General features: G+C 41.8%; 2 protein-coding genes across 3 annotated transcripts in view; one reads left to right on the forward strand and one right to left on the reverse strand.

The window, feature by feature from the left end:
• Positions 1 to 10,556, forward strand: part of LOC308200532 (musculoskeletal embryonic nuclear protein 1) — a 40,159-nt gene extending 29,603 nt beyond the window's left edge. The window contains exons 9-11 of one of the 2 annotated variants that reach the window (XM_080606424.1): positions 8,162 to 8,177; positions 9,218 to 9,334; positions 10,103 to 10,556. In XM_080606424.1, the coding sequence (XP_080462550.1) occupies positions 8,162 to 8,177; positions 9,218 to 9,334; positions 10,103 to 10,209 (240 nt within the window). In that variant the 3' untranslated portion in view covers positions 10,210 to 10,556. Of the gene's footprint in view, positions 1 to 6,093; positions 6,385 to 8,161; positions 8,178 to 9,213; positions 9,335 to 10,102 lie in introns of those variants that run through there. The other variant, XM_080606423.1, reaches the window with a different exon arrangement.
• LOC308200531 (uncharacterized protein) lies at positions 10,161 to 13,349 on the reverse strand. The gene is made up of 2 exons (XM_080606422.1): positions 11,360 to 13,349; positions 10,161 to 11,317 (listed from the first exon to the last, which is right to left on the reverse strand). The coding sequence occupies exons 1-2, from the start codon at positions 11,447 to 11,449 to the stop codon at positions 10,718 to 10,720; spliced, it is 690 nt and encodes a 229-aa protein (XP_080462548.1). The 5' UTR covers positions 11,450 to 13,349; the 3' UTR covers positions 10,161 to 10,717.
• Between the last annotated feature and the right edge of the window lie 476 nt (positions 13,350 to 13,825).

The following is a 13,825-nucleotide window of genomic DNA, read 5'->3' on the forward strand; positions in this document are numbered from 1 at the left end:
GGAGCTGTGCTACAGTATAGTGAATAATTCTGTCCCATACTTGATTTTGTTGAAAAAGCAATCTTCTGTTTAATGTGCTTAAAAATGGGTTTCTTCTGTTTAATTTCCTTTAAGTCTGATTATTCTTTAGTATTTTTAAAAAAGAGAGGTATAATACAGTCACTACAGAATTTCTGCAGTTTTCAGTGTCTGTCTTCTAATAATTGTCAACATGTGCTGCTTTAAAACCCTGCAGATATGTTTTCAGTTACATCCTTTTGCTTTGCGAATTTTCTAAATGATTGTTTCTGACAGCTTTCCTTACGTAGCTAAACCTTGTGCAGGACAAGGCGGTGTGTCGAAGAGGTGACAACAGAAATAAATTGCAGATCTGTTTTACAATCTAGACATCAGAAATGTTCCAAGCCTTAAACCAAACAGTTTCATCAGAAAACTGCTCAGAACTTTTTAAGATTTTTTACATTTTTATAGATTTACTAGGTCTTAATGTGATTTATTATCCAGGCCACTTAAATGGGGTTCTTGGGCCTTAGTAAATACTGAACTGTGCGCTCCCTTACTTCTTTTCACTATTCCAGCATTCCTTTTCACCGCTTGGCTGCTGAGGTGAACACAATGTTCTGAGACTTCAGGTACACCTCGGCGGATCCGGCTGACTAAAAGGGACATTTTACCAAACCTAACGTTTGCAAGTTTAGTTGAGCCACTGACCTCTGTTACTGTGCACTGAAATGTAATAACTGCAATAAGTTTAAATACTAGTGTTTCTTTTAGACTAAATCTAGAAACTAATGACAATGGAAGCTTAATTGAGTTATTCTGAAGTGGGGGTAGGGGGCTGGGGAAAATGTCTCTAATCGGTGTTGCCTCTGTTTTAGTTTTCTTTGTTTTTTTTTCATTGATTGTGTGACTAGCATCTTCTCTTGATTGTTGACTGTTGGGCAGGCTCATATCTCCAAAAGCACAGTATTTAAAGGAATTCATTTTCATTTAAAGGAATTCATTCTCATACAGCTCACTGTTCCAAAGGGATTTAAGAGCTAGAGCTGGCTCTTGTTGCAAATGTCAGTGTTTATTTTTTAGCATAGGATTTGTTCTATTTCAGATAGTGAAATAAAAGTATTTAACATGTGCTACATACCACTGCACAGTCATTGCTATCCTCGTCAACTGAGCAGCGCACACAAATTTAACTGTACAAGCTTTCATTTTATCTTCCTTTTCCCTCCTCTTCTATAATTACTTAAATTATTGAAATGATTTCTATTTCTAGTCTCATGTTTAGTCTGTGAAATGTCAGTATAAAATTATGGCCTTAATCATGTAAAATATTTGTTTTGAGCAGACCTCAAACTTACTGACCAAGTACAAAACAGTATAAAGCACTATGGAGCAGTTTCTTGAAGGTGGTTATAGCAAAGGTATACAAATACTTATTTTTTTTCTGTCGTAAGTGCTTAAATGTCACTTGGTTCGAGATTTTGGTATGCCTAGCAAGATGACATAGTAAAGCACTATGAGCCAAAGAGACAGAAGTCAAATATTTTAAATACCACAGTAGTAAAAGGAGGAGTATATCTTCAGAGGGAAAAAACAATTCTAACTTTCTCTACTAAAGTATACAAAATTTATTCCCAACCTTAGTCAAATAACAAAACTGTTTTTTTTCATTTTCTGTTATCATATGGAAGAGAAATGGAAAATGTAAAATTGGCAATTTCCCTCTTTGTAAGGTAAGAATTGGAATTCTCGCAGTAGGTACAAGATTACATGCTCTTGTCAGAAGAGCTTGTGTGTGTGTGAGAAGGAAGTATGTGCCTAGTGCTTCACTATGTCTTACTGCTCAATGAAATGTAGTGGCACTGCAGGCTGAAATAAATTTTTCATCAAGAGTTGATCCAGTAATAATAATATTGCGGCACAACAACATTTGCATTTATGCTCAGATTGGTGCTCTGAGTTAATGCCTGGTAAAGGGACTTCAGGACAACTCATAGCAAAGGTTTACTTCAGGCTGTGCTTAAAAAATGTGATTGTTTAATGAAAATAAGCTATGTAGTATACGCCAAAGTAAGAGAAAGGGATTGTAACTTACCGAAGAAATGCAGAAGCATTGGTGCAAACGGAGTTTACCACGAATGGTCAACCTAAATGTATTAACTGTGTCTATTATCTGACCTGTGACACATTTGCATAAATTTAAAACACTGGTGTCGTCTAATACGTGGTTTCCAAGTTCTGGCTTTGATATGTTCAGGTCCCCTTGTCTTACTTTAAGTAGGTAAATGCTGTATATTAATGTTGCTAACTAAAATGTACAATAGCTTTTCTTCAGGGAAAACTCAGAAATTGAGTTGCAAATTAGAGCAATGCAAAGTGATCCCCTCCAACAGATTCCAGCTGCGCCTGGGGAGGGAGGAGCGGGCTCGCAGCTCTGCTGAGAGCTGAGCATCACAAGGAATTTCTGCCACTGTGCTTGACTAACCCATGTTTGCAACTTTGCTGTGCTTTTTGCAGGAGAAACCAGTAATGAAAGAGCCACATCAAGTCAGAGTAGATCTACAGCATAGGCGTGCAAACTTTTTTTATGTATTTAAAGTTTCCAGTTCAATTACTGAAAATGACTACTATGGTTTTACAAAGTAAAACTGCAGTATCTTTAAAAAAGGGACTCTTTTGTAGGTGTTTCTGTCTTTGTGTGGGTATCTGTCTCAAACTGAATGTTGGGTTTGTTTGTAAGTAAATTCAGAGTAGAGCCTGTGTGAGCAAAACCAACGAGCTGTATTCTGCTGCCCTCTGTTTGGACCATATTGTTTAATCAGTAGTGTTACTGTAAACTTCTAAGGGTATCTGATGTAATTACATTGTATAATGGTTTACAATAAAGTTTGACTTATTACAGATTTGTACACTTGTTTTATGCTCCTTCTGTTTAAAAGTGAGCATGTTCGAGTGTTTATAATGTGCTGTTGCAGGCATCTGGTTTTGCTAGCGGAGTTTAACCTTGGAACTGCGGATTCAATTTTTTGCACTCCCATGTCAGTATTAATTTCCGTATATTCTTGTCCTTTAGTAGTTAAGTCTCATTTCTTAGGAAGGACTGTTATTCTTAGAAAGCAAATATTTTTTACAACTATAAGAGCCATTGCAAGTTCAAATCTGTGCCCTGAGGAGAGTTTTTGCCCTCAGTGTGTGCACACATGGAGAATAACCATCTGTATTTGCAATAGAAAACCCTGGATGTGCACCCTGAGAACTGCTGAAGTTGCAGAACATAGACCCGAAGCCCTCTGGAATGTAGGACTTTGTTAAGGTGCTGTACCATACAGCTGATAATCACAGCCTGCTTTCTGCTTTTGAAGCAAAGCCAGACCTTTTGGTCATTGGCCACAAAAATGTGTGAACTTGAAAATGTCTGAATTTACCTCCAGTATCCTGCCCCTTGGCAGGGTCTTAGCCTAATGCAATAACTTGTTACCCTATCTTATCATCTCTCCCCCTTCTGTTGTGTTTGCAGCAGGTAGTAGAAATGAAGGAAGGTGTCTGAGGGTCCTGTTGAGAAGCTGGTGAAGCGCCGTGTATCACAAAACTCACATAGTCTCTCCTTGTGAGACAGACGGGCTGTGTGGGGCTGTCTGGTTGTAGGACCAAGTAGCCTCTCTGTACCCCATCTCCAGAGGGCAACATGCTGGAGATGAGCAACGTCGCCCTGCTGACTTCCATCACCACTACTTCACAAAGCAAAATGAGAAGAGGAGAAGTAGTGCTGTCTGAAGAAGACATCACTCCTACACACCGTGTAGTGCAGAGTTGTCTCTGCTTACCAAAGGGTGCTGCAGCAAACACTTGCACTTCTCTGGTTATATCCAACAAAATGAGCATAGCCCAAGCTTGCTTCCCATCCCGCCTGGTTTTGGAGGCTATAAAGATGCTGTCTTACTCTTCAGGTGTCTTGTTCCCTAGCTGAAGTGTCTAGCATCTATTTCCCAAAGTGCTGAAGGAATTAGGAGGGCTATCAAGAAGGAGAACTGCCTTGCCGTGAAGCTGTAACCTGAACCATAAAGGTAGGTCACACCTTCATGCCAAAATAGAGCAGAAATCCTGTTATCAGTGGGCTTCTGCTGGTTTCACCACTTCTATCTGGGCAGAAGCAGATTGGTTTGTCGGCTGGGCTGGGCCTGCACAGTATCAATTCACAACTACCTCAGTTATTCCTCTCTTCTGTTTGTGCGTTATTTTCATTACTTATCACTTACTACACACAGGCAGCGCTATCCCCATACCCACCACCTCCTTAAAGGGAAGTCAAAGAATAATCTTCACCCTGTTGAGCTTGGCAGTCCACTGAGTAAGCAGGTTCCTGGAGAAGTCACATCTGCTGTAAGATCCCTCCTGTCTTGTGGAAATCGCAGTGGTCAGATGTGTACATTTACTAAATTCCCCACTGTCATCACCAAATTTTCATCCTAACCGTTCTTCACCAAAGGAGTTTTACACACTTCAAACTGCAGAGGAAAATGAAAGAGAGTTAGCTTAATAGCCACCATGAAATGGATGAGCTTTTTTTTGTCACTCTTGTCCTACTCAAAAGATCACAGGGCTTCAGCCAGGTGAGCAGGATTCCTACTTAGAAAAGGTAGTAATGGGAGATTTAGGTTGGGTTTTCTTGTTAAGAAAAATTAGCCCATGCTTCATAAGAAGAAACAATCATGATTGTTCCTCATCTTTGGTTTAAGAAATGTACAATTAAAGCAAAGAGAAAGGATTTGCCCAAGCTGTGCTAAACACCTTAGCAAAAATTCAGGATGTGCTGCCTCCCTCTCCGGATGCCTCAGCACCAATCCCCATGGAAGAAATGTTTTCAGCAAACCTGATGGTTTTTCTTTCCACTCTGGTAGTCTTACAAAAGGTACTGTCATTTCACGGAAACTTTTCCTCCATTTTACTAAGCTGTGGATTTGAAATAGAAATTTAACATTAGGAATGGTTAAGTACATAGCATCCAAAATGCTGCTTAACTTACAAATGATTGCTCCGCAGTCACATAAAAGAAGGCATCATCTCGGGCCTGGAGAGAGTTCATTTACAGGTAAAATGGACCCACAGATATGGGGGATAGTTCACAACTGACAAATCCCGGTCTTGATTGCAGTTTGCCTATGCTGTGGCACTGATGCAATGTTTTCATAATGAAAAAAATGCCAATTTTATTTTACTTCCTGTGTCTCTCTGTAGCCTAAACAAATCAAAGGCAGAGCCTGAGAAAAGGCTGGGGAAGATTTCTGTCACTACAGCAGTCACTATTCCTGATAAAAGATGTCAGGAGTTATGCCAAGTCCACCTTTCCCATGCTGAAGTACCTGGCTGGAGTCTTGGTGCTTTCTAAGTGTCAAGCATAGTCACAGAAGCGTAGTAGTAGTAATAGTAGTAGTAGTATGCATGATGCAAAGAATTAATGTTATATATATATATATAAGGGGGGAAACAGCTCCCCACCCAACCCTCTCCTGGTAATAAAAATTACAACTCATGCGTAAGACTTTCTTTTTTCTATTTAATTAAAAATTAGCTTGGGAACAAATCTTAAAAGTTTTGGAGAAGGTTTTACTACTGCCAGCACATACAGTAGGGAAAACTGAATTTATTCATGTGTGAATAATCCACTCCTATATGTACGACAGATGAACTGGTTAAATTTACTAATCCTGCTGTAAACAGAAAGTGATTTTACTCTCTGAAGTGTGTAAGAGCCAGCTGGCATCAGAGAGAGCTCAGGAATAAGATTGTAAGGGTAAAACTATATCCTATCTCATTAACTCCAAAACACTGGTTCCTGTGCAAAAGAGAATTAAGGCGCAGTGTAATGCTTTTGATGTTAGGTTTATATAAACTTTGCGGAAAGCGTATTTTCTTATGCTGGGAATGAACAAACAAGACTTTTTTTTTTTTTTCCTATCAAGAGAATTCAGAGTCAATTTTGTGTCTGTAGCAAACTTTCGCCTTTTAAAGTTATAAGTAGAGCCCCAGTGGACTCCCCTGGAAGTTGTTTTTGCTGTGGATTGGGCTTCCCCGCGGTCTCACTACCACAGCTGTCTGCTCTCGTCACTCCTGAACTTCATCTGTCCCCAGGCACACAGCGCGGCAAATCCTGCCAGCCCTAGTCATAGCTAAGAATAAACCTTTCAACAACAGCCTGTGTCAACCTGAATCATCCTGGGATCTGGTTTGGGAAAGTGACCCAGCTAATGACTTCACGTTAATGCTCTATATAAGCTGAGAGGAAAAAAACAAGCACACACACAGTGCACAGGCTGGATTTAATCAAAGCCGGGAAACTACCTTGGAAAGGCTTTCAGGCGAGTGAGCGCTGCAGTTATGTCACAGGTATGGGGGCATTGTGCTGGGCTGGCTCTCGTTCGAGCAGGTTACCTGACAAATCTGTACTTGTTTTAGATGATTTGCTCGAAATATTAGCAAGTTATTCTTGTTAAGCAGTGAATTGTCTCATCTACTTGGATTGTTTGATTACACTGAAATATTTTAAACCACTTTATTTATATAGTTTAACAAATAAGGTTTTAAGAGCAATTATTATATGGAGAAGGAAAGCAGCTGCTCTCTACATGGTTAACTGAGTTTTTAAATATATTTTTTTTTTTTAACCTTAAGTACTTTGTTTCTGTAGGAAGGAAAAAAGCGTTTCCACTGCTCCATTTTGGGCTGTTTTACTGAAGGTTTTCTGCTTTTCCAACACACTGTCTCAGCCAATTATTTGAAATTTTGACAGTAGTTTGAAAAGATGTGTCTAGACTGAATGTGCTGCTATGTAAAGGAAAGCTTAATTTATTAACATGCAAGAAAAGAAAGTGTGACTGAAAACTGTAGCTGTTATACACCACTTGAGATGGAAATTTTGCACTACACATTTTTGTGTTCATCTTGTAGTGCAATCAGTAATTTTTCTTTACTGTGTTCCCCAATATTCCATGTTTCAAAGCGATCTTAAAACTAGCTCAGAAATGTTGAGTTTTTCACATAAGTGCTATGTTTTCAGTCCAAGCTACATGTACCTGTCAGGGTTCCCCCCATAGGAAGGGTTTTATGTGGTGGGTGAGATAGAGAACGTGGGATGGGCAGTGGAGCATAATCCTTCAGCCACACAGAATAGCATGGTTCTGCTTATTTTCTTTACTCCAAAGAAAAAGAGACTTAAAAACAGCATTGCATGTCTCATAAACCAGCACTGAGTTGGGACAGGAGGAGATAAAGGCCAGGCAGGACTGCTGTGCTGGCTGGGGATGGCTGCTGGCAAACCCTGCTTACAAATGTGCTTGTGTCGGTAGTAATTAACAGTCGTGTGGCTCCAACACCAGCAGCTACTGGTGCTGCTGGCAAGACTGGCACTTGCCTCTGTGGCTCGTGGTCACCTTTCTGTGTGGCACTGTTGCTTTTTAGCTGGGAGACAGCTAATCCACAGACAATCCTGTTGGAAAATCCAGCTGTAATCAAAGCATAAGAGGTTTTACTTTAAAGCTGAGTGGAATTCAACAGCTCTGCTCAGCCTGCCTGTGTCTCAGTGCATATCGAGTGCCTCCTTTTCCTACCGTCTGTCCCCAAGAATTCCCTTGTCCTGATGGAAAGAAGCCTCACAGTTACTGTCTCTTGCCAACAACAGGCGAAGGACGTCAGCAGATTTCATATTCCTGCTAACAAAATGAGGTATTTTTTCCCTTTTCTGCATTGGAACCAACACATTTGTTTCCTGTGGACTATGCCAAAGACCCATCACCAGCCAGTTCTTGTTACAGATGGACAAATGAAATGCTGGCTATGGAGCTATTTGGTTCACCAGCTAACCCATCAAAAGTTGCTGTGAATTTTGGAGAGTTTGCTCTCAGCTCTTGCTTTCTTTGGATACTCGTATAGTGTTTTTCCCAGAGATCTCATGAGTGTTTTGTTTCCCACAACACATGTAGATGGGATTGACAGCGAGCTATTCCGAGCGTTCCTGGGAGTTTATAGCCAGACGGAACTATGCCGAAGTCTCCAATGCAGCCTGGCATGCATGTGCCGTCTCTGCAAACCCCCTGGGACTCACTGATCAAGCCCTTTGCAGGCCTTGGGGATTTGTTCCCCTCCACAACCATTTTTAGCTTTACAGGCAGCAGCCCAGGAATGTACAACCGGGCTCCACCGCTGCCAAAACCCAAATCAGGAGCCCAGCATATGTAGCGATGGGCAGAGAAGTTTCTCACTGATAAATAAATACATTAACGTTGGAATGCCCACATAACATCTTCTTTATAATCCCATCTCCTGTTGAGGGTGGTGAATCCGATCCCCCTGCACCCCACCGTGAGGTCTTCCTGGTGGGACCTTGGCACCCAGTCCTTGAAAATAGTAAAATGAAGAGGGGAATGTTAATAGTGCTGATTGATGTAGTGTTCAACTTTGAAGTGCTGATTTAAAGGTAGGGATGTTCTTCCATCTTTTTCTGATTTTCTTCTAGCAAACTGTAAACGGGATAATACTTGGACATTCTGGTGTACCACCTGATGATGCCTCTATTTCTGTATTGGGTTTCCTGTTCCTTCTCCAGATTCTGAGTCCAGAATGTGTTCAGTAGGTGCTTGTCAAAAACCCCTTTGAGTGCTGAGATACTTTTGTTCCCTAAATTTAAATCAATAACTATGGGCCAAGTCTTAAGTTTATTCCAACTAGATCAAACTGGACTTCTTTAGGAAATCAGTCAGAGAGATTCTGATGTAGTGGTAGACAGTGGCTGAGCATAACTTAGCAATGAAGTAGGTTTGGTTTTGGTGTGGTTTTTTTTTTATGTTTTTTTTTTTGTTTGCTTGTTTGTTTTCCCTGAACATTGGACAAATTCTTTAATTACCAATCTATCTTGGTCTTTATTTGCAAAAGGACCAGGCAGGCATCTGCCCTGTCTCTTTCAAAGGCTGGGCAATCAGAAGACATATTTAGAACCGGAATGGTGGCAACAGATTTTGGGAAAGGTAATGAAATCCTGCCCTGATGTGGAGTTGTGGTTGTGTAGAGATCTGGAGTAGCCGAGTGTTTATTCTCAGAGTTGCAATAGGTGGAATACAGAATTAGCAACTCTGTATGTTGTAGCCGTTAGGTTCAGACCTCTTTGTTCCCTATGTTTCTAAACATGAAATACTGATGAGTGGCAATACTTTTGTTTCGTAGCCAGCCCCTGTGAAAAAGAAGCGTCCTCCAGTGAAGGAAGAAGATCTCAAAGGAGCTAGAGGAAATCTTTCCAAAAACCAGGAAATTAAATCTAAAACCTACCAAGTCATGAAGCAGTGTGGTAAGTCTCTTCTCCTTGATGGAAATAATAAGAAACCTTACAAAGTAAAGCATGGACTTAATTGTTATCTTCAGTGAAAGAGTGCACCCCAGAAACAGCAGCAGGCAATGCTCTCACATCCCCTGGCCTGGCTGCACAGAATCCTTGAATCCATCATCTTGTTGGCATCCATAGGTGCCAACAGGGCTCTGCTTCAAGTGATTTTTTCTCCGTGTCTGGACAAAGTGGGAGGGAGAGCTCTGACTTTGCCTTCTGAGCCAGAGTTCAAAACAAGTCCTGGTCCCACAGTCAGAGCGGTTGCCAAAGTTGAAGACCTGGATGTTTGGTCATCGACTAGGGCCTCTCAGGCATACAAATTTGATGTGTTTGAGATGAAACACGTGCTGGGGGGAATAAAGGACAGAAGGTGGGAGAGAAGAGAGTGGGTGCTCGCACTGAATGCTCCTGGTGCTCTGGTTTTTTTTGGCTTTTCCATCAATAGTGGGAGGGTACAAGGAAAAATGATGAATTTCAACTCCTTTTCAGGGTGATATCCTGAACCTCACAGTAGGTTTTTAAGCACCTGCAGGGACTTGGGGTGGTCAATCTTGACGACCACCTACAGATGCTGGAAGCTGCCCTGTGCTTGGAATGAGAGTGCTGTGTTTTACTGTTTGGGAAGTTGATGGACTGATGAAATAATTATCAAATGTTTATATGTTTTAGCTGCAGTAACACCAATGCTAACTGATTCACTGATTGCCTCCTCTCCCGGTTTTCTTTTCCAAGAACAAATGGGCTCTGCAGCACCTTCCATATTCAGCCGAGATCGGACTGGAGGTGAAACAGTCTTCGAGAAACCTAAAGATGAACCAGCCAAAAGTGTCTTCGGTTGACAGCTGAGCTGAAAGTGATTGTTGAGATGATTGTTGTAACATTTTCCCAATTTTCTACTGCTTACACTAACCTCACTGTAGACCTAAATAGCTGATTTCTACCTTAAGTCATTAAAAAGTGAATGGACTCACGTCAAAGGGTATAACTTCCATTTTATTTTTTATTAAGTGCATTCTTTGTGTTGAATGGTGTTTGCTATAATGGTTTAATTGAAAAAATGGTTGTTGGACACTGCTTGACATACTGTAGTGACCAATTTTAACTCAGATTAATTCTGTGGGCTTTTTGCCATCACTAGCTATGATCTAAATGTCAAAAGCAAAGAATAAATATTCAGTTGACACCATTTTAGTGTCTGTGCAGTTTCTTCACACTGCTTTCACGGAGAGGGAAGTAAGAAGCTGGCTGAACGGGCATTGCAGAATCATTGAAATCTGTTCTGGCCACGGCAGCACCCCAGGGAGGCCTCCTGGTGCTGGGAGAGGTGGCAGCTCCCTCATGGCCTCCTCAGGGCAGCACCTTAATCATTCCCTCATGGTGAGAGAAGATGGCGGGCAGCACCTCAATCATTCCCTCATGGTCAGAGAAGATGGCGGGCAGCACCTCAATCATTCCTTCATGGTGAGAGAAGATGGCGGGCAGCACCTCAATCATTCCCTCATGGTGAGAGAAGATGGCGGGCAGCACCTCAATCATTCCTTCATGGTGAGAGAAGATGGCGGGCAGCACCTCAATCATTCCTTCATGGTGAGAGAAGATGGCAGGCAGCGCCTCAATCATTCCCTCATGGTGAGAGAAGATGGCGGGCAGCACCTCAATCATTCCCTCATGGTCAGAGAAGATGGCGGGCAGCACCTCAATCATTCCCTCATGGTCAGAGAAGATGGCGGGCAGCGCCTCAATCATTCCTTCATGGTGAGAGAAGATGGCGGGCAGCACCTCAATCATTCCTTCATGGTGAGGGAAGATGGCGGGCAGCGCCTCAATCATTCCCTCATGGTGAGAGAAGATGGCGGGCAGCGCCTCAATCATTCCCTCATGGTGAGAGAAGATGGCGGGCAGCGCCTCAATCATTCCCTCATGGTGAGAGAAGATGGCGGGCAGCACCTCAATCATTCCCTCATGGTGAGAGAAGATGGCAGGCAGCACCACAACTGCTTCCTCACACACAGCTCTGCCAGGAGAGCAAATGGCAGGCTGTTGGTCTGCTTCAGTGTGGAGTGATGACTTTCTGCCCATTCCCTGACATATTTTTTTCTCACATCCTCAGGGTCTTGTCAGATCGAGACAAAAGTTGGGCCACAGATACATCATGTCCCACCTGACTGAAAAGTCAAGTGATCCACTCAATGTCTCCTTTTTTATAATAGCTCCTCTCTGAGTCAAAGTGTGTTTTCAACTCTATTATTTGTTTACATCTTGATTTATGGCATTAAACGTCAAGGCATTTTTTTTTCCCTGAGGTTTTAAATTGGAGTATTTTGGACCTGTGGTCTAAAACATGGATAATCACCTCTTTTGGTGGTGCCTATTCTCTGGCAGCTCGTCTGAGGGTGGTCAGGGAGGTAAGTCCCACCTTTATTTAACAACAGTTTTAATTTTGTGCAGGCCATTTAAGAAGTGAAAGTGGTGTTCAAGGTCTCTGTGTGGGTGAGCACTGTGAAGAAAATTATCTTTGCTTTTTTGTGTCACAAACAATGGATAAACTGTGCTGATGCCCACAGAACTCGTGGAGAGGCTGTGGCATGGGACACTTGTCACTCAATAGCAAATCCTTTGGTTTTAATTGATGGTTTCCTTAAGAAAAATAAAGATGCTGTTGCTGCTTTTAAGAAACACGCATTTTATAAATGTGTTTATAATGTGTTTTGTTTACAAATGTTATGGACAAGGTTAGTGCAAGTGTCACAGAATTAACCACTTACCTGTGTGCAGCAGCTGTGCTGTGGATTTAGTAAAAGAAGCATCACTCTTTTCTCCTCTTCCCAGCTCCTTCACAGCCTATTCATGTTTTCCAGGGGCAAACACAGCCAACAGTTTAAAACTCCAAAGAGTTTTAAAGGAGCCTTATGTTGCCTATTTTTCAATTTCAGGGATTATTCTCTGCAGCTGAGGCACTGCTTCCTCTCTGCTGTTCACCGCTCTTCCTCAAGAGTGGCAGCACAGCCTCTTTCTCTCTGAAGGACCGAGCTTCAAGAACTAAAATACTGAAGAAAAAAGCTCTCACTCCAATACTGCCAGAACTGTCCCCGCATCAGGTTTAATTACACCTCCTTAATTAATCTGTGAGGAAGAATTGGCAGGAGGTTGTTTATCGATTAGAAAAGAAAATGGAGAAGGACAACTGGGGCTAAATGGTGTTCACACTTTCTTTGTATGCTGCAAGTGACTGAATGTTGCAGATTTGCTTGGAAGTGGCGAAACCAGAAAGGAGGAGGAGGGGTGCTGTATTTCAGACCCATCTTTGGGCATGTTGGTGCTGATTTAGCACAGCACGGAGACCTTTGCCTCCTGCAGACACACAGCACAAATGTGGCAGGGAAGCAAGACAAGTTATCTATCTGGAAAGTGGGGTTTTGCTAAGAGCTTTATTTCCATGATGTCTTCAGGTTCAATTATTTGTGATGATTCACTGTGTGACACTAAGTGCTCAGGTTCAGGAATCTCTGTTTCATGTTCTCCCTTTTAAGAGAGATCTCATCTAAAAATATATGCATTGGAGGTAAATGCGTATCCCTGGGACAAAACTGCTGCCCACTTGTGACTGCGGGGTTTGTGCTCTCCCTTATGAACTGAAGCAATCCTGTGCTGGAAGTTACTGGTGGCTGCTGCAGGATTGGAGCTATTTGTAGGTGAGAGGAACAATTGTAACAGCTGTCTGGAGAAATGCTGTCATCTTTTTCTTCATCCCTTTGTATGTAATACATCCAGCCATGGGAAATGTGGTTTCTTCCTTTTTTCCTTCATTTTCATAGAGGAATACTGACAGGGGAGTGTCTGACTGCCTCCAGAAAGTGAGTTTTCGTGTCCTTTTGCACTCAAAAGTATCTCCTGTTGTCATGATGGCTTTAAATCTTTCCTCCAAGGATCTGAAGTCATTTCACAGAATGTTCATTCCTCAGAGTAAGGAACACCGAGTGCTGCAGGATCAGACCTGTGCCCAGCACACCACCAACATCAGCAAGGATGGCTGCCATTAGGATTCATATACAAACAGTGGGATGCCTCTATTGAAAACATCTCAGGATGCCTAAATCTGTGCAGCTCAAGCAGCTGTTCAACATCCGTGTGGTAGTACATGGGGGTATTAGAAAACCAATGACAGATCCACTTAATTACAGCTAAACCTTTAGCTCTTGGGAACCTTAGGCCACTAAGTATATAATTCTATGCATTTTAAGGGCTTAAAGCACTACACGAGTTAAAGAAGTCAAACGAAATTTTTCTGTCTTAAAATATACGCATTTACATGCCTTGCTATAGATGATACTGTATTTACAAGTAGCATACTTTGCCTGGAAGTAGCAAAGTTTGTTGTTGTTGTTGTTTGTTTGTTTGTTTGTTTTAATTTATTTAAAGCAGGAGCCTTTTAAGACCAGGCTGCGCTCAACAGAC

This window comes from Anser brachyrhynchus (genome assembly GCF_964034855.1).
Source record: "Anser brachyrhynchus genome assembly, chromosome: 10".
Classification (NCBI taxonomy): domain Eukaryota; kingdom Metazoa; phylum Chordata; class Aves; order Anseriformes; family Anatidae; genus Anser; species Anser brachyrhynchus.

Excerpts from the sequence above, each read along its gene's own strand:
- LOC308200531 (XM_080606422.1), bottom strand. The coding sequence starts at position 11,449 with ATGGGCAGAAAGTCATCACTCCACACTGAAGCAGACCAACAGCCTGCC. Across the intron at positions 11,318-11,359 it reads TGTGTGAGGAAGCAGTTGTG|GTGCTGCCCGCCATCTTCTC; the intron begins GTGCTGCCTGCC and ends GGAATGATTGAG.